This window comes from Micropterus dolomieu, linkage group LG10 (assembly GCF_021292245.1).
Source record: "Micropterus dolomieu isolate WLL.071019.BEF.003 ecotype Adirondacks linkage group LG10, ASM2129224v1, whole genome shotgun sequence".
NCBI lineage: Eukaryota > Metazoa > Chordata > Actinopteri > Centrarchiformes > Centrarchidae > Micropterus > Micropterus dolomieu.
In genome coordinates this window covers 3,479,612-3,500,252 of record NC_060159.1, presented here as the reverse complement: position 1 = coordinate 3,500,252, position 20,641 = coordinate 3,479,612, and the positions used below count along the sequence as shown (strand labels likewise).

Sequence of the window (20,641 nt, the reverse complement as noted above, 5' to 3'; positions counted from 1 at the left end):
TAGATAGATAGATGATAGATCTCATTCAATAGAGCCACATCCTTATTTTTAAGTTCAAGGTATGTCAAATATGCAAAATAATGGACATGTGCAGCCCTACACCTAAACACCAGTCTAGCTGGGGACCTTGTAGTTGTCATCCATCAGTTCACTCTCTACTGAGACTGAAAAAAAGGGATAAGTGTAAAAATAATGATATAAAGCTACTGGTTACATAATTTCATCTTGTCCTGCATTCTATTTTGCCAGAAAAACTTGAGCAACATTTGGATGGAAACAGCTGGAGAGCACAGAGACAGGAAGCAAAAAAGACAAAAAATTGGCTTTTACCACAATGTGGACAGAAACATATGAGAGAGAGACAAAGAAAAATAGAGAGGGCATGAGTGAGTAAAGCCAGAGGGAGAGTGAGAGAAAAATCTGAAAAGAGCAGTCCACTCAGGGAGAGCATAATTAGCAGGCTGAGAGTTTACAAGAAGAACCCTGTGAACTAGGACACATTATTCCCACATAACCTCAGCTGAACTCCTCAGAGACACAGAGGGAGGGGGAAAGCCTGCACACTGTGCATGAATATAGGGAGCATCAGTGCAGGCCAGGTAGGCCAAGTACAGCTCGAGCAGGGCAGGACCAGGAGAGGACGCGCACACACACAGGTGGAGGCCTGACTCCTGTAGCGAAACACGAGGATGAGGAGGAAAGACAACAAAAAGGTCAGGAGAAGAGGGTAGTGCAGATGCAGTGAGGTATAGTGGGAAAGAAGGGCTGGAGGGATGAAGCAGAGCAAGAGTTTAATTGAATTACGCTGCATCAACATGCAAAGGGAAAAAAAAGAAAAGGCCTTTCTATGAGAGAGTCAAATGCAATTTAGCTCTGACGCACATAAGGACATAAAACCTTTCACTGCACATGCACATGGCCTCTGGAATAGCCTGTTTCAATTATTTAATTTTTTTAATGGTCAAAAAGCATAACTGTAAACAATAAGCACGCATGAATTACTGGTTTTAGAATTAGGGTTTTCATTATGAAAGCAACAAGGCTGTACTAACTTCCTTCACCCTTCATGAATGTCTGCAGGAACAAAGAGAGAAAATGGAAATTGCTGCAGCTGGTACTACATTTAAGTACAACATTAACTTGTTCAGAATGGATATCAGAAGAGAAAAAGACAAATTGGTTAACCCAGAGTCCTGACTACAGTCCTGAGAGCAGCTCATTTTGTGGGTTGACCCTTCATGAACTTCTTTACAGAATAAGAAAGTTTTCTATCCTGGGAAGAATCACTTAATTCAGAAAATAAAATAAATTGCCTCTTAACAGATTTAACAGTTCACAAAGAAATACATCAAGGTCGGGGCCTCCTGTTGGCATAAGGTCAGGTGCCATATAGCGTTATTTTTTCCCCGACAACTCTGCCTCTGATTGGCTACTACTTGTTGCCTCCGCTGGTTACCGTTGTGAAGGTTAGGGTGGGGTTAGGGTTAGCCAATCAGAGACAGAGTAGGTGGGTCAGCAGGGGGCAGGATTTGACAAAAAGCTGGTGGGAGTTGTCGGAACCCCTTGCCTTTCCCCTTGTTTCCTGTCTCCGCTGTGAACCACCGAATAAAGGCAAAAAAAGAGAAAGAAATACATGTAGGAGAAGGTACAGGTGGAGTTCAACAACGTACATCTAAAGGGTTTAGCTATCCCAGCAGGAAGGCTTAAGGGACACAAATGAAAGACTGAACTGAATAAACCCTGGACTACCCCAGCCCCACAAAAGGACCTGTCCATTTTACTTGCACCCCCTCTCTATTTACCCTCACTAATGACTGCCACCGTTTTAATGTTCAGGCATGCGTGTGTGTGGGGCTACAAGATAAGAAGAAGAGGTGGGCGTGGAGGGTAGTGAGGGATTTTGAGGGTGTGTGGAGCTTTGAGTCGTGGAGGACAGCAAGAACGGGCGGGGTGGGGTGGATTGGCAGGGTGAGGGCAAAGGCCAACCTTGCTCCATATGTGGCGGGGGTGGAGGAGGGATGGCAGAGAGAGATGAAAGGAAATGCTGATGTGATTCAGGGAGAGAAAGTGAAAACCCTCGAAAATGGAACGGCATGTCGAGGAAAACAAAGGAATGTGGAGGACAGGAGGGGGGGGGGGGGGATGAGTGGAAGCTGAGCACAGCAGAGAAAGAGAGAGAGAAAGAACAGAGGGAGGCATAGACTGTGACCAGCAGAGGGAAAATCCTCGGGGTGCCTGCAGCTACTCACACACATGCAGGGACACACACACACACACACACACGGACACATGCAGGGACACACACACACACACACACACACACACACACACACACACACACACCTCTGTCATGATGCTGATCATGAAGACAGGCAAGCTGCAGCAACTGTACGCTCTGCCATCCAGTACAGGCATAAAGACTACTTACTAAATTTAAACTTAATCTTTCTTGAAAATTACTATTTGAAAAAGTAGTGCAGGGTTTTATGTTTTACAAGACACAAGGGCAAAAGTTCAGAGAAAAGTAGGCGTTTGAGCAATTCTAAAAATGCTTTTTTCCCCCCCTTCCAACATCACGTTATACTGTGTAAGAAAAGGGAGCCACTTTACTGGACTCTGCCCTGGCTCAACGTGCAGTAGAAGCAACATTTGATACATACTGACTGTTAAAGGCAGCGTTGCCATCTTATTAAACCTACGCTGATGGTATTTCAGAGGTCACGTTAACAGAATATTCTCCGTCACTGACCAATTAGTTTTTTTAACAATGACAAAAACAATCTGAAGGCTACAGCATAGTATCGTGATATTTGTACTGTATCGATACACGGACGCCAAGTATATTTTATTATATAAATTGCAGATGGGAGTTTTAACTTTTTTGTACTAGAATAATAAAATCTATTGCTTTTTTAGTCCACTAGAGAACTTAACAGGACCATATAGAGGACTGAAAGAGTGATATGAGCAAACTCTCTTTTTAGATAAACAGATGTTGACAAAGTTGGACTTCAGGGACCTAACTGGAAGTTGGAAAAAGGTAATAAATTGCAAAATATCTCAATATATTTAAAATCGCAATAAAATCGAATCGCAACATAAATATCGTGTTAATATCGTATCGTGGGGCCTCTGCTGATTCCCATCCCTACTAGCCAGGTTAGCCATTGTTATCAACGCCGGTTGATAAAAATGGATTACGCGGTATTTATGCATACTAAACACAGTAGCAACATGTCCACAGACAGCAGTTGGACAGTACTGTGTGAACGACAACTTCTATGAGATACAAATACACAGCGCTAATTTAAACTATAGCTTTCACTTACTGTTCATGCACAGAGCAGCCATCTTGGGTCACAAAGTCAGGGTTAGTGCGGTTCTCCTGACTTTCCAAGCCAGAAATCCAACTTACGTTGCAGTTGAAATTTCACACTGGCAACTCGGAAATTCAAACTTCCTAGTACAACTGGAACGCACCATTTAGCCATAGCATTGGTAGGTCAGGTTTACCAGCCAGTGGCAGCTAATGTTAAAGGGAAGCAAGTGGCAGCAAGGAGGTAAAATCATTCATTTACTTAGTGTGGAAACATGAAAAATGTCTGTTCATCTTTTCGCTCCATGCCCTTATACACGCATCATCTGTAACTTCTATTAAATGTTATAGTGAGAAAGTCTAACAACCTCTGCGGTAGGTATGTTCAGGTTGATGTTGTTATAATTAGTTTCTTTCTGTTCTGAAAATGGTCTAGGCAACACTTTGGATGTTGCTGCAAAGGAGAGGGAGTGTGGGGACCTGTAGCTGTGAAGGCCAGCCATTTATCAACCACCTGTTCAGGACTGCAGCTTCCTCTCTAGATGTAATAGAGGCCAAGTGGCAGAGCCATGTTCAGGACATCCGTGTGCACATCCATATCTGGTGGGAGAAGCACGGAACAAGGAGTGGCTGCTTCCAACATACCACGTACAACATACCGTACAGTTTGTGGCTGAAGACGGTTAATGGTCCAGTTTTCATTGTGCTTGTTGGTGCTTGTTTTATTTTGGTTCAATTGCACTCCAGCCATTATGTACTTCATGAACAAATCCTCAATCCTCAGTCAGTGAACAAATAAAAGAATAAAGGAAATCCTATGCCCTGAAAAACCTGACATGACAGTGAGAACTGCAGAGAGAGATGCTACAGACTTCATAATGTGTGTGATGAGAACTGCAAAGAGCTGAGCCGTTGCCACGGTGCTAGTGGATGCTGTGTGTGTTTGTGTGTGTTCGGACCTGCTCTCTGATCAGGGGCAGCAATCTCTCGCCAGACAACAGGAGAGATTTCCAAGCTCTGCCTGCCCTCCTTTGCTCAGCTCAGACAAAATTTGATATTCACGGCGTGTCTCGCTCACCGCCACAATTCACAAGCAGGAGGGACAGCTCAGCTGGTGCATTGAGCGAGCGAGATTCGCACACATGCTTGCTTTCTCTCTTCTTCCCAGCTCCCTCCCTATCCCATTTCCCACCCTTCCACTCTGAATCTAACACAGGGACAGCCATTAAGACACACAAAAACACACACTAAATTTGGAGCAGATTACAGTGGATACAAAAAGAACAAAACAGGACTACTGCAGATGCTCATCAGGCAGTCTTTAAGAGTTGGTGGCCTGTTAAGCCACAGCAACAACAACCAGCCCGCCATCACCACAGACACAAGCTCCGTTGCATTAAAATACATAGTCGCCCCTCCCAAGCCATCCACCCCCACAGCTATTTTTAGAGCCTGGCTTCCATAATATCCCTCCCCCTCCCCTTTTTAATAAGCCTGCACTCAAACTCACTGTACACTGCGATGGAATTAAAAATTGATCAAAAACGACCCTTTGGTTCCCACTGCAGTCTCAGATTTAAAAAACAGCGGCAGTAAGACTGATGCTTTTAAAAAGGAAAAGCAGACTTTGCACAGGTAATGAAATGCACTTACTGTAAGCAAATGTGCTCTGCAGATAAATAAATGCACGCAGAAAGATCTAATCATATCTGGAGCTTATAAAAGACCAAAGCACATTTGTTGTATTGGTTTGAGATGTGACGTGTTCCCAGCAATACCTCATGAATAATATTGTAGGTCCTGCACCACAAAAAAAACAAACAAAAAAAAACAACAGAAAACTGCTTACAATCAAAAGTCACCACAGACCTAAAGATACACTTTAGGGGTCAATTAGTACATTTATGTTTAATCTCACAGTATTTGGAACCCTGACAGTGAAAGTCTACAGTTAACTGAGTTTGTGTGCTCTACTACAGATAAGACAAAGTCAGGAAATATACCTTTAATGCACACTAAAACACATCCCTGACAAGGTTTTAGAAAACTACTCACCAGCAGGGTCATTATGAAGTCCACTTACTCCCCAGCAATGGGAGGGTGCTGGCAACATCATTGCCCTCCAAAACAGCAAAACTTTGTCCAGGATGTTATGGTCTTCTTGTTTTAAGATATTTTCTGGGGCATTTTTTGCCTTTATTTGACAGGAGAGCAGATAGAATGAAGAAAGAAGGACTTGCAGCAAAGGGCCACAGGCTGGATTGACCAGTGGTGAAGATGTGCCTGTGCAAAGTGAAAATGTTCTACTCACACAACCACAACACACTCAGCACACAGTTGATATGGCTAGCTACAGCTAACATCGGTACTGTTAGTACACTGGCTGTTTGTGACAAACATTGCAGAAGTGGGGCCCTTCGTTTTCCACGAATCAGAAAACACAGACAGAATCACAGAATTTGATAATAAAATAGAATAAAATGTTAAACGCGGAATCTCGAGAAATTTGCCAAAATGTCGATGCATTTTATAAGAATCTGGCTTTCCCTCCTTCTAGCATTCTAAGATTTTTTTCACAGCACTTAAGCCAAACAAACAGAAAAACTACACTGCTATGTTTTGGTGTCATGTGCAGCGCTGCGTCTGTCCTCTGCTCTCGGTATTTCAGCAATTCACCAAGTCTGCATTCAATCTGAACAGTAGGAGGCACTCCAATGTAATGTACCAAGCAGCAGCATATTGCATAAAGAACATCACCATACATTTACCAGCACATGCGGTCCACCTGTACAGTTTTACAGCATAATATGAGCTAGCAGGTTCCTCGGGCTTGACTGTGTAACCATGAAAACTCTTGTTACAGTCACTTTGCAACTTAGTAGTTTAAACCCTCCGTCATGTTTGGTCAGGCCTGGGCTTTAAAAAGATGGAGTAAAGCAGTCTGGTTTCATGCCAAAAGCGAAATACTTTACATGTAGAGGCGAAAACCCTGTGAATCCTATTATTGCGCAACAATACATTATATAGAAAGCTCACGTGCTGAAGCATTAGTGCATTCCTGTAATAATAGGAGGCAGTGCTACTCCACCCTAATTTGCAGATATACCCAATGCTACAGATGAAAACTTGATCGCTTAGTTTGTCTTTGTGTATGTGGACATAAACCCACCACACACACACACACACACAAGCACACACACATCCAGGCCTCATTAACATCCATGCTGAATGGCACAGCATGGCAGGTTCAAAGCGTTCTCCCCCCTCCAGCAGCAATTCAAGCTTTCCTTGGCCTGCCAAATTCTTTCATTCTTTTTAAACAAGGTCTTAATCTGCTTTGAAACACTGCAGAGATCTCCTGCAGTAGTATCGGTGGCCCTGGGGGAACACAAAGTGGGAAGTCTCCTTCTCTCAACAGCTCAGCGGACAAAAGCGGGGCCCCTCCTCTTTCTCTCTGTGGGGACAATAGTGCATGAGGAGAGAGGAAGAGCCCGACACTGAGAGGAGGACCTGAAATGACCCAACACCACGTGCCAACACAGGCCTCTTTCTTCAGACCACACAGAACCACATTACAGGAAACCTGCTTTGGAAAAGATGAGGTCCTGCCTGGATGGACAACTTTACAAACCTCCGGTCAACAGCAGGCCCCTGCATTAGCAGACACTTCACATAAAACACTAGCTTTTTCATACAGCTGCATCAAAAGACAAAATACTTCCCGTTATCCCCTCTCACCAATGGGCATCCATCTCACCATGGAAATGAACTAAATAACATTACCTCATTGGCAAAGCCATCTGGCATGCAGCTACCAATCAACAACTCCAAGGCTCCTTGACTTTACTCTGTCACGGCCTGAATGCCCTAGTGGCTTATAATACACACAGGGCAGGCACTGCATTCAAAATCTGATTTACAGACAGGCGGATTGCACAGGACGACCTTCTCACAATGCACTGCTGTAATGTCCACAGCTAAGTAGGCGCTCTAAACCATAGATGAAGAACACTAGATGTGCCGTTATGTCATAATTTATTGGATAACTGTCCGCCATATTACCTGGATATTGTTTACATTTGCCACCTATGGACAGCATCTATGGTAGTCGGCTGCACAGCACCCAATGGCTTTACTAAAAGGACCAAAGACATTAGGGAATCTAGTAATACAATTATTGCATAACTCATATATAAGAACAATAAATTCTGTCCGGCATTCCCACAGTCCCAGCGCAGCTCAAGTTCTTCAATACAGATTGTAGGGGCAGAGAAATTTATCTCACCTTATGTACAAATCATGACATCAACAAATACATTGATATATTACATTGCCTGCCAATATAGACACAATATAGATAATATTGAATCTATTCAGGATTTCTACACAAAAGATATTGCTTAATTTAGTATATTAGCCAATAAAATCATTGTCTGCAATACGCACAATTATGAGATTATAGTCATGATTAAAAGCATGATTTGTTCTCTTTGAGCTATAATAAATTAAAATTCCTCCAGAATTGTTGTTTTTTGGGTTCATTCTACATAGACACAGTTGTCACATGCTCACTACTTTGAATGAAAAACAGTTTGGGTGTATTGGTAGAAAAGACAGATTTTAAAAAGACAACATAATCCTCTTTCACCACAGGTTCCAAATACAAGTGTAAAACTGGACCCAGGTAAAATGGCTGCCATATGGTTCTATCCTGGAATGGCGGGTTCTTACGGAATGTTACATATAGTGTTCTGTATTTATGCTTTCTCGCTGTGGAGAACCGACACATCAAGAACTCTTAAGATCAAGCCTGCACCACAATGAACAGGCTTTATTATTCATCTACAGATGTTAAAGCAAAGTCATCAGTCCCACCTGAGTCAGTGTGAAGCAGGTGATAAGAAATGTATTGGAGACGAGGATTGCTGCAGTGTCAGGCCTGTGCTCTCGACAGTGAAGCCTTCAGATACCCACTGAGGAGCCGGAGGGAGCTATTAAAGCCATCAATCAGACTGACTGGGCTGCTGCAGCAGCAAGGACACCGAGGCAGCAGCTGTACACACAGCTCCTTCAAGACAAAAGCAAACTAGGTAAAGTAACTTCAGGGCTAACAGCAGGTTTTTAGTCCTCTGATGGTGGTTCACTACTTTTTGTACTCAACACCTAACCTGCTCCGGAGCAGAGATCGGTGAAAAGAGGCCAACGCTATAAAAGCACCACCTACTGAGCAAACATTTTCTTCGGGAAAATGGTATGACCATTCCTAGAAGTTCCTGCAGACTGTTTTATAGGCTGCTGTGGGTGATGTAGAGATGCTTTGTATACAGATATCATCCTACAACAGAGACTGGTTAAAGCACTAAAGCCTTGTAGTTGTTACTATTATGTTAAAATTTTCAAACATCCTGTCGCAGCCATTAAAAGGAATGGTTTCGTTTTTCTTTTTATGTTAGACTAAATATTAACATGCATATACTTATGATTCAGTTGGTCGTTAAGTTGCAGTTGAAGTGACAAGAAGTTCTTGAAAGAGAGTTGGGACAACCAACTCACAGCCTAACTGAAAGAATATGGCTAAAATTGTCATGCATGCCATAAGAATACATTTAAGCAACACATTTAATGTATGGAATACACAAATGGAATTACAGTCAGAGCTACTCATGGCCTTATGATGGGGCAGTGATATTATAAACCTGTTAACTTTCACACAGTCAGGATTTTTGCCAGCTGTCCTTCCTGCATGTGGCAGCCAGAGCTGTGTTGCTTTCAGTCTGGATTATGTGTTTAACTTCTTTGTCTTTGTCTAAAAGCTTCTCTGAAACCACACAGCACACTCAGCAAGCTGGTAGACCCTTACAACAGAGACATGATGGAAATTGTAGTATTATCAGCATGACAGCACCAGGGAGGTATGAGAGACTGCTGTCCAGCACTGTGTGGTGGCTGCTGCATAACTGGGAAACCTGTGGAGTCAACTCACAAATAATCATCAAATAATCCAGGATGTTCTCTAGTTAATAATGTCACAAACTGAGTGGGTGAGTCAGAGTGACTTTGTTGACTACTCGCTGTTACTACAGAAACACCAACCCAGCTTTTTCTCCCAAAACTGATTCTAAAACCTAAACTCAGTATCTGTACTGCCCAAAACCAAAAGCCACATGGTGTTCTACCTTTCTTCATTTTGAACTTTCTGGCTCTCCATTCCCTAAATGGGAACCTTTGCCTACAGCAATTTGTTTAAAAACAAAGTTTTAAAACAAAAACGATCTCCATTCACACCAGCTTTTTATCAGCGTTTGAGTTGATCTCCATCTATAACCTCTTAACATTCCTGTAAAAATTATACAAAACGCCTATTCAAGGCATATCCAAAGTAAATTGAATGTAGTTCTTGAACCATTTGGAGTATATGCATGGCTTCTCTGAAAGATAACACTATCTAACCCAAAAGTCAGAATGACTAGTGCTACTGGAACTGATTGAAGTTGAAGTTTAAACACACTAAAACTACTATATTTTTCATTTCCGCTTGAAAATGCTTGCTAACAAATGCATGCAGACAACTATAGCTGGGACTTATTAAAACACTGTAGGACCACAGGATAAAGCCTTACCTAGTCCTAGTTTAGATTTCATACCAATACCATGAAAAATGAAAAAAAAATTCTAAGCGTATTTTTTCTAAAACAGCACCGCCCCTTGGCGGCAGGTGGCTGCTGCTGCATCGCTCCGTATCGGTAGTTCGATGCAGATGTGTTGTTTTGCTGGTAGATCATGAACTTCCTACTTAAAGCTGGATATCGTTATTGTCAGAATTTTATTGGCTACACTAAGTGCCAGTCATCGGCACAATTGCTTGCAATTGGCTCGGCCTACCCACGAAATAATAGGGGCCGGCCCTTCCTTACAGCGCGGGCTCTCGTTGGGTGTTGAAGGCCATGAAAGTGATATGTGAGCTCTTATTGGGTCGGATTAGCTGTCAGTCGAAAGGTTAGAGTTCAGCGGCTAATTTGAATACAAGCCATCGTAGTTGTTTACATTTGAATCGGAGTTATTACGTTTATAATGACAAAAGAGCCATGTCTGCCGGCAAATATGAAACGATGCGGCAGCAGTCCCTGGGGATTTATTGATGGAATAATATGTTTTGTACTAAATGTTTTTATTGGATTGGATCGTTTGGACCCTTGACAACGTAACAAGACCGTTTTTGTTGATCGGTGGATTAAGTTACTATGAGGCTTCATAGGCGAGTCGTGTCAATTTTCCACCTGTCCACACTAAAACGCTACCCCGTAGTTTTAAAACGAAAAAGGGGTTGGCAGCATTTCCAAACTTCTACGTTTTAGGTCTACAGATTCGCCATGTTAGTCTAGACAGGAGGTGCAAACATAGCAAAAGGTCTGCGGTTTAAAACAAAAACATAGTAGTGTGGATGTAGCCTCAGACTGCAAGCTAAAGTGACCTAAATCAGAAATTTTTTTTTTGCTCACATGTGACTCAGATCAGATTTTTTTATAACAGTGTGAACAGCCAAAGTCAACTGGAATCTGATCTTTTCCAGTTCGGATTTGGGCCACTGACACAGACTGGACAGCCAGCTCGGAATTCAGTTGACTCTGACGTCACGTGCATGCTCCTTGTCCGGGCGGAGGAAGTAGAGAGGGAGAGTTGTAAGGCTTATATGCACACTATACAGAGCCAGAAAATGTAATGAATACAATGAAAAGGGCATAAAAAGTTGTTGTGTCATAATTCAGGACAAATATAGGACACCGGGAGACTTGTGAGGCTGGGAGTGAAACGGGAGACGGCAATGAAGAACGGGAGTGTCTCGTGAAAATCAAAGGGTCGGCAAATAAGAGTTAACCTCTGTGTCCTTCCCTACGACAACGTGCAGCATGTGACATGGGATTATTCTTTTGCGCATAAATTCCCCAAAGCCAAAATCGTGTAAAACAATTACTCCTCTAATTGAGCTTCTTAAGAACAACCGGACAAAAGCTGGGTCTCAATCTTTGGGGAAACTTTTAAGGATTAGTGTGGAGCAGCATTCAGTCTCTCTTTGGGACACTCCTCTATCACTAACATGGGTCTACTTCCCGCTGGTAAACCCAAACAATCTCTGAAACAGAACTGGAAATTCACGAGGACAAAAGAATGAAAATCAAATCCAGAGACACCATAACAACAAATAGGCATCAAACTTGACTAAAAAGTAATTTGAAGCAACTGGAGTGGCTGTTAGAGGATGATAATTGAACTCGACTAACTGACAGGGAGAGAGAAAAGTAAACAGTTAAGGGGACAATGACCTTCTGTCTAATGAGCCACAGTCCTTCTGAATCCGTCTATTATCCTATTAATGGATCCAGGAGGAATGCCTTCAGATGGCATTAGGGTTCCCCTGGAGAGAGCTAAACGTGGGGGGACAGGGGCCGAGGGGAGGAAGAGGCCCTCTGTTTTATTCCTCTCTGTGCTTCATGCTTGGCCCCCCTCATTCAAGTCAATTTGTCATGCACTTCCTCCCTCCCTGCTCTTACACACACACCCAAAAAACACTCAAGTGCACATGTCCAAGCAAGGAACCAAAACAGTGTGCCTCCTGCTGTCATGGGGCCCAGGGCCTGTCAGCGCATCTAGGCTGAACTCGTCGGGCATCGAGGGGGGAGATCAATGCTGTCAAACCTCAAATGGTTGCAGCCGCCTCAACAGCCACTCTCAGCAGTGTGAGAAGGGGCCCCAGAGATTTGAAACCACAAGCATGCCAATGAAGTTGTTTATTAATAAGCATAATGGGACACTGATCACAAGTGCAATCTTCACAACAAAGGAATTCCTAACCCCCCAAATCCTTGAGCTATCCCAGAACTGGGTGCGTGACCAGTATTTGTGCAACACAGTCAGGCTGGCCACCAATTGCTAACAAAGAGAGTGGAGGAGAAAAAAAAAAAAAAAAAGACAGGAAGTGGCGTCGAATTGCACCGTGCTGATTGGTGGGAGCGTGCATGGCTTAGGTCAGGGAAGGACAGGGAATACGAGGCCTGGGGTTGTAGCCAGAGCCACATGGTGCAGATGCACTGCTGACCGCTAACACCAGGGTAAACAGGCTGATGAGATAGAAGCTGACACACATTAACCGATGAATTCTTCCCTTCAGGACAGACAATAAAAGTCACCATGAAAGCAACAGGAAATATTAAAGTAGCTAAAGTAGGGTAGGCGTGGCTTGTTTCTGAGCTACAGAGAAACAGAAAGAAAGAGATCCCTCCTCACTTCAATGTGTTCCAGATGGTGAGGTCATTTTATTTCTAGAAACTGGCTGTTAAAAGTGGTACTGGGAAAGATGAGGGTCAAACTGTGCAAATCTTGGACCACGCATTACAGCACAAACTATTTTTATCATTACTGCAACAAGTCTGATTCAAACCCGAACAGAAGCAATGTCAACCGCTATGTTTGTGTGTTGTACTTGTGTAAGACCTCAATCTGTGAAACCTTTCAAAGCTCCAATGGGATACATAATGCCCCATACTCAGGAACTCAGACAGGATCAGAGGTATAGGCATATAGACAGGGTTCAAACATAAGTGTGTGCCAGCAAACATTAACACAAAATGGAGGAAAAGCAGGAGTTTGTTGCTACATTTTGCCTCAATTTAACTCCACACTTCCTCTGTAAAGCTGTGTTAATACATTATCAATAAAGTGACATTTTTTGGGAATCACTGCATAATTGTGGCTATTCTGCAGAGATAGGCAAACAGCTTCAGCCTCCTAAAGCCTTCTACACAGTCAATTTTACATAAATAATTTCATAAATAACTTGCGCATCTCCGAGATATGGCTGCAACTAACAATTATTTTCACTGTGGATTCATTTTCTCGACTATACGATGTTTGGTCCACAGGCCTACAATATAAGAAAAAGCTCCTCTGTTCAAAACACTGCAGCACCACAGAACAAATAATCAGCTAACCGGAGTCTACAAAGAGTAGCTCCTGTTAGCTCTCACACGCAATGTTCTCGGTGACTTGGTCTTTTGTCACGTCTTAAATAATAATAAAAACAGGCCTCATCACTTCTCCTCTTCGGAGACCATACTTTCTAACCCTCCCGTTTTTCAATGCCCTCTCCAGGCTCACAGCAGTGTGTTTAATATTACGGTAGTTGGTTGTTGGAGGCTACGCTGCTGAAAGACGTGATTGTGGATTTATTTCTGAAACAGTGTGGCAGTTCCAGTGACCGGTCCTCTCATTTCTCTCTAATTTATTACTTCTAAATATTCTCTAACATCGCGCAACGCTGCCCGTCGCGAAATTAGCCACCAAGCTAATGCCATGTTTATCAGTGGAGGAGCGCCAACGTTAATGAGCGATTAAACTATGACATTAGTGTTTGACATATTCTAAATATATCCGCGAGCTGCTTCGGTGTGTCAGAAATGATTAAACCAGGAGGGACTTAACGTGAATAAACATGAGCTGAACAACTATCTAACACGGCTTCCTGTCTAACTAAGTTAGCTCACCTTTCAAATGCTGGTGATAAACTAGATGTAGAAAGTAGTCATTGTGGCGGATTTTAGGTAAGGTAATAACTAATATATATATAAAAAATTATTTGCCTATGTAAGAGAGCCCTGTTTATCATATGATAGCAATAACATGAGAGATGCTATATTGTATTATTATAATTTTTAGTAGTAGTACTATATTAGTATTTTTTATAGTTTCTGTTTCGCTGGCCCCCACAATGCATACACTATTTAATTTTATGTTCATTAGTAGTAGTACTCTAATTTTTAACAAATCAGATATTTTAAAAATGGTTTCTGTAGTTTTATACATTTGACTCTTATTTATCAAAACTTTAATATATTTTGCTGTACTTTACAATGCAACAATAACAAAGTTTCTTTTTATACTGTATTATGTCATGGTATCTTGGTGAGGTCTCAAGATAACAATGTTAGGTGATAATCTTTGTTTATTTTATGTGTTTCTTAAAATAAAGGGAAAAAGAAAGTCAGCATATCGGATTTTAAAATCCTCAAATTTTAAAAATCGGACTTTAAAAAATCCATATCGGTCGGGTGTCTCCATGACCCATAGTCAGAACGACTACAATTATGGGAAGGACTTAGGCTGGAAAAATACCAAAATTTTCCATTAATGTGGATAAATGATAATTTGATATTGATGAATTACTTGATTGAAATGACCAGCTGTAATGTTTTTAATCAACAATTAATCATTAGTCATGTATCAAGCAAAAGTACCAAAATTTCACTGGACCCAGCTTCTTGAATTAGATTTACTGCTTTTCTCTGTTTTAGTCTATAATGCCCATCACAGCATTTGCAAATTGCTTGTATTGTCTGACCAACAGTCCAAAATCCAAAGATGTATTCTCACAGAAGACAAAGAAAGACAAAATCCTCACATTACAGACAGCAAAGGTTTGGCATTACTGCTTGAAAATGATTTACATGATTTACTGTTGTCAATCATTTGTATGAAGATTTTATTGACTGATTCTTGAAACAATAGCGCTTTTTTTCTTTTTTTTTTTAACCATACAGTCAAGAAAAAAAAACATTTATAAGAATGCTGTGTTCGTTGGATTTATTGTGCTTGAATCACAGCTGATGAATTGCTCCTGAATATCCATTCACTGACAATCTACTCAGGCTGCCTCTGCTGCAGTGTGTGTCAGTGCAACTGCATGCCAACGTGAACGTGCAGGTTTATGACAGAACCAAATTAGACCTGACACCCGAACCTTGGCCCACTGTGCTTCATTTCTGTTCTAAATCCTTTAATCCTCACCGAGGTACATCCTGTTGGACTCCGGGCCGTCCTCCTTGACTACCATTTTCCCCACTGGGAACTAACCCTGCTAAAAATATACACAGTCGCTGTACTGCAAAAGGTGTTTTCACCTGTCAAATAGGGGTGAAGAGAGGGCACAGCAATCGCAAGGGGATTTGTCTGGGGTGATAATGCTGTGCCATTGTGCAGGAAATGATGCTATTGTTTTCCAGTGTGGGGATTAAGGTACCCAGAGTACTCAGCTGTAATGGATTTATTAGAGAGCAGGGAATGTGCCAAATGTCAAAGAAAACACAAATCTACAGTAAATCTTAGCCCCTCCTTTGCACAGTGTGTATATGCGTATCGTTTTTTTCCATAAGGAATCAAGCCATGGCATTTTCTCCATACATAGGTCATTTTCACACCACCTAGGATTATGTTTTCATTTTTTCATGCCTCCTTCATTGTTACATCCTGCATATTAATGTCCTGTCATGATGGCTTCTGCCCTTTCAGACTGTACTGTCTTCTATGGCGCACATAACTGACACCAGTGAGTGCTTCCACAGAACCCCGAACGTGTCCCCATTTGTCTTAATCTCTGCTATTGATACGCTATATTTATTTGACTGTTAATCTGGCTGCAGTCACCCAGTGTCACCTCGGGGATGAGCAAAGTTTCGTTTCCATTTAGCTACCTGTGTTTTTACTTGTGTTACACTGGGGGGGAAAAAAAAATTTTAAAATAAAAGCTCAAAAGAGGAGGCAGCGTGTTGTAGCCTCGCCTGCACGCTCCACAGGTTGCTACAAAGACAATAAAACCACCATAAAGGGAAGTATATAGCATATCCCTGAATGCCACATGTGGCAGGTAGAGGCACAAGTCTAGCCCTGAAGCCAGAGGTGTCCGCAGGCACCGTGCCATGATGGAGCAGGAGAGCGAAAACAAAGCAGAGAGCCGCGTGAGGAGGAGGGAGAGGAGGGCTCCCACCGCTGCAGGCAGCCCGTATGCAAAGCAACAACAGTGCACGTCGCGCTGGTAAAATGTGTCAATCATCTGCTTGTCGTCCTTTTGCATGCTACACCCGTTATATTTCCCCTCGACAGTACAGTGCGGATGTGTTTGTGTGCGTGAGTCCACTCGGCAGCCAACAACCATGTAACATGCCGCGTGGAGCTCCGCAGGAGAGCACGGCCACCATTAAGCTTTAATAAAAAAAATGAAAACACACAAAATAAAACAGAAGAGTTTGCTAACCTGCGAGTGTGGCTCCAAATATCCGTACCACCGGCACTTTCTTCACGTCGCTCTCCCTGAATTCAGAATAGCAGACGTCCAGGTCTTTAATGGGACTGGCCAGATAGAAGTCTGCGGTGACGATACGCACAGCAAACATGACTGCCGCGTCCGTCAGAGGGGGACCGGACAGAAAAGCTGAAATAACTACAGTTTGGAGTCCATAAGACGCGGGGACCTCGGTGGCCAGTCGATACCAGCAGGGGAGGCTGCTGTCACGGCGGCAAAACAACGACAAAGCGGAGGGGAAGCCCGGCTGTGTCCCATGCAAAAACGCGAACAAAGATTCCCGTGGCTGAAGCGCCCCGAGGTGCTGCCGCAGTTGAGGCTCAGCTGCGGCCGGGGAGTCTAAACTCGACGGATACCGGTATTTATCGGACGCTCCGCGGCTGTCGGGTCCATATTGTACTTATAACTGTGGTTGTCCCGTCCGTGATTTTAGCTATCTCTGTGGTGTTTTTTGTTTTCAGCCAGGAAAACGTTCCCCGGGCTTCCGGTATGTAGCGTTATCTTTCCTAATCACGCCTCAGAACTAGTCCCAGCCAGTCCCGTTTTATCAGACAGCCCCTCAGTTGTGCTCCTTCCATAACAGGCTAGCCCGCGTTAGCAAACCAATGAGGAGATCTAAGCCTGCCAGAATGCACAAGAATTGTACTTCCGACAGTATTTTTCAGAATAAAAGCGATGTTGGAGCACAACCAGCACAGTCATACAAAGCACCAGAATGAAAATACATTTGAGTGATTTGTTTTGTAAGACTCACATCTGGCACATTTGGATAAGGCCAGCAGTTATATACGGCATAGCTGCTGGTTTTATTGACTGCCTAACGTTAGCTGGCTAAACCAAGGTAGTGCTTTGACGTCTATGTCGCCCGCATGACAAAGTTGCCTTCGAAATATTTGCTAAAACCGTGGAGTTGAATAAGCAGAATGTTGTTAATGTTTTGTTGTCCTGGGGCATCATTGTCTGCTACAAATTGTGCAAAATTCGGAATCATCTTTATTGGTGTTTCAAAATAATAGCACACACGTCTGAACCGTAAAACTGGAAAATTGATTGACACAAGAATAAAGATTCAGAGTTCAATGCTTTATTGCAACACAGCGGTTGGGAATTTGTTTTGTTGAGCTCACTGAACAAAATCTCAGGGCATCACATACAGTAAATTTGCAGACATAAAACACATAAGATGGCCACAGTCGTCCACAGCCCTATATGCATAAAATGTTTTCTTTAAATCAAGCATTCCTACGGGGATGCTATCAGCACCACAACGATCAATGACCATGCACATCATTGTATACATACCATTACACTGTTTTATGGACAAGAGTAAATAGTATAGGAGTTAAGGACATGAATTGCCTCTGGGTTAGAGGTTTGGGGTTAGAAAGATGGTTGCCGGATGAGAGAGTATTGAATGCACCCTCACTTGTATGTAGAATGATAGTGTACAATCTGTGCATCAATTGAAAATCAGCCATTAAAATGTGCTTGCGCTGTTAATTCTAATGTTGAGATGGGGTTTCCTTTTACAGATATGTCTTAAAATAATGGCTAGATTTTTGCTTTGGAGAGCGGTAAAGTCAGTAGAGAGAGTTTCCCTAAATGGTTCAGGACACATTTTGTCCTCTATGGGTAATAACTGCATAGGAGTGTAATTTAAACATGTGGCAATCTTAGCTATCTTTAGGAAAAAGAGTTGTTTGTTAAAGCTAATATGCCTCCAAAAATATTCATATTAAGATATTGTGTGTCAAATTACAGATCCTGACATGTTCGTTCCATTTGTATTCACGTGTGAAAACATGAAGTGTGAAAAGTAAAGCATGAAAACAAACAGCTCCTCATAAATGTACTTGAGCAAGTGTCTATTCTTCATCATGGAAAGTGAGTTATCCGATCTGACACTCTCATCAGTGTCATGTGTCCATTAAATCAGACTGAAAGCCTAGTTATTGATCTGTTAGTTGTACTATGTATCAGTTTAAACATAAACAGGAGGCTCAGGCTCATACCTATGTCACTATTGTAATATGATACCAGTATTTAAATTAGATTGCACTAAAAGACTGATGGAAAATCATTTTTGGTAATAAATAATGAAAGGAAAAATGTTATATCTTTATCACCTGAATCAGTCTGATAGCTGGATACTTTTAATTTATTCAAATATAACAATGAAATGAACCTCAAGCAATGCTGCAGCAAGTATTTCCCACAGTTTCAAACTGATGCCCTTGATGGACTCTTGTGGAACTTCATGTAAATCTTGACAACACTCCACCTCACTTGCCACTGCAGGACTAAAACAAGGATCAGACCCAGATCAAAGAGCTAAGGAACACATTTCTTATTGGCTGATAGGTTTCCTATGATTGTGGAAAGAAAAAAAAGCTATCCTAGAATATATCTAAACCAAATGATATTATACAATGAAACAAATCAAATCCATAAAGAAGAGATAAACAAATATTTTAGGCCTTTTACAAAATTCAATCTTCAGAACCACAGATACACTGTGAGCTTATACAGTATTATGACATTGATACAAAAGAGGTTGCAGTTACCATAAAGTACAGTGAGGTCAATATGAGGTCACCGCAGACTAACACTGACATGTTAGAACTTATTATATTACCTAGTTATTATTGACTAGGGCTATAGTAAGTTTTCATGAAAGCAGCTTTCATGGAGCTTAAGCACAAACATTATTATTTCGCACAGTCTTATATATATACAGTATCTCTCCCTCTCCATGCAGCTAGTGGTCTAAAGGCCAGGACATATTTGCTTTGCTGTGCACGTATCCAGAAATGAACGCTATGCGTCCGCGAGATGCAATTCCACATATGAACATGGGGGCAGTATGTCGATCTGTCCGGTAGGCATTGTTAAAAAGCAAGTATGTCGGAGGCTAAACATTACACTTAGCAGCAGTTAGCGGTTACTTTAAAGCTATCTGTCCATCTAATTCCCTAAAATATTATCCAGTTTCACTAACATCAATGAATAAGTTCTAAATGTTGTGTGTTTTTGTAAAGTAATCAGGGATGACCTTAGCAGATCTGCCAGTCCAAGCACGCCTGGTACCTTCACCGCCCCCCAGAAACACCCTGCTGCAGTGGTGTATGAAGAGACCTTAGACCAAGCCCCCAGGAAGTGCACTGTGCTTTGAAGCCAATTTAAAATAATGGCCAAAGCATGGAACTACAACTTCCAGGTCTGTCACGTTATGCACACTGGCCCCAAAAGACTTATCCGCATAGACTCACATGTGTGAAAGAAAAAACTGTGATCATTTTTTTGGAAGTCACAGCCACCAGGAAATGATTTCTTTGTCAGAAATCGGAACATCTTGAATAGCTGCACAATTAAATAACTGTAACTCTCCATTCATTCACTGGAAGTTAGCTGCTCTGCGGCAAAAGTCTCTAGTGCGTTTGCTCCTGTGGGGCCACACTTGGTGAAAGATCTGGGTAATTTGATAGCCAGAAGTCGAACATGCATCACTGAGCAGCTTTTAACTGGAACGAACGAAACCCTGCCTTCAACGCAGCATCCAGGTAACACCATTTAGGTTGAAATAAATGTTTTGCTACATTTTGTAGGACCTGACAAAAACTAGCAAAACGTTTATTTATCTGTTGTGTACGCAAGTGCACTGGAATTTACTGCCTTTTTAATACAGCAGTGTTTAGCCTCCATGTTGCTGCTGATTGGGTAACACCTCTGTCAAACCGAGGAAAAGTGTGCCTCAATCAGGAAACCGTTGCAAACCAGTACAAAAAGAGTTTTGAGATTGAACTCGCCCCAGTTCTCTTTATAAACCCATGGTTACAGCAGCTCACAAGCCCCTCAGCAGGCTTTCGGGAAGTTGGCCAATCAGAAGAAAGGGGGCTTTTAGGGAGGGGGGTCTTAAAGAGACAGGAGCTAAAACGTCTTGCCGAGGATTAGATAGATAGATGGATTTTTTTTTAACTGAGAATCATGCAGAGCTACTCTTGTAGAATCCCAGATTAAAATCATAGAGCTGGAAATGAGCATAAAGGGGGCCCTTAAAAAACAGTTTATTGTTATTGTAGTCATTCCACCTTAAAAGCAGCTATGATATAAGTCCCTCCCCCTCCGGTGGACCACCATGGGACCTTATTTCAGAAAAAATATGTACAGTAGTCAATGGCAAGAGACATTTTTTTTTA

The 20,641-nt window shown here is 42.1% G+C and overlaps 1 protein-coding gene across 1 annotated transcript in view; it reads right to left on the bottom strand.

Annotated features, from left to right (window-relative positions):
• rev3l (REV3 like, DNA directed polymerase zeta catalytic subunit) overlaps window positions 1-17,018 on the bottom strand; it is a 79,541-nt gene extending 62,523 nt beyond the window's left edge. Inside the window, exon 1 of the mRNA XM_046061198.1 lies at window positions 16,398-17,018. Coding sequence (XP_045917154.1) covers window positions 16,398-16,536 — 139 coding nt within the window. The 5' untranslated portion in view covers window positions 16,537-17,018. The remainder of the gene's footprint in view (window positions 1-16,397) is intronic.
• Window positions 17,019-20,641: the final 3,623 nt, after the last annotated feature.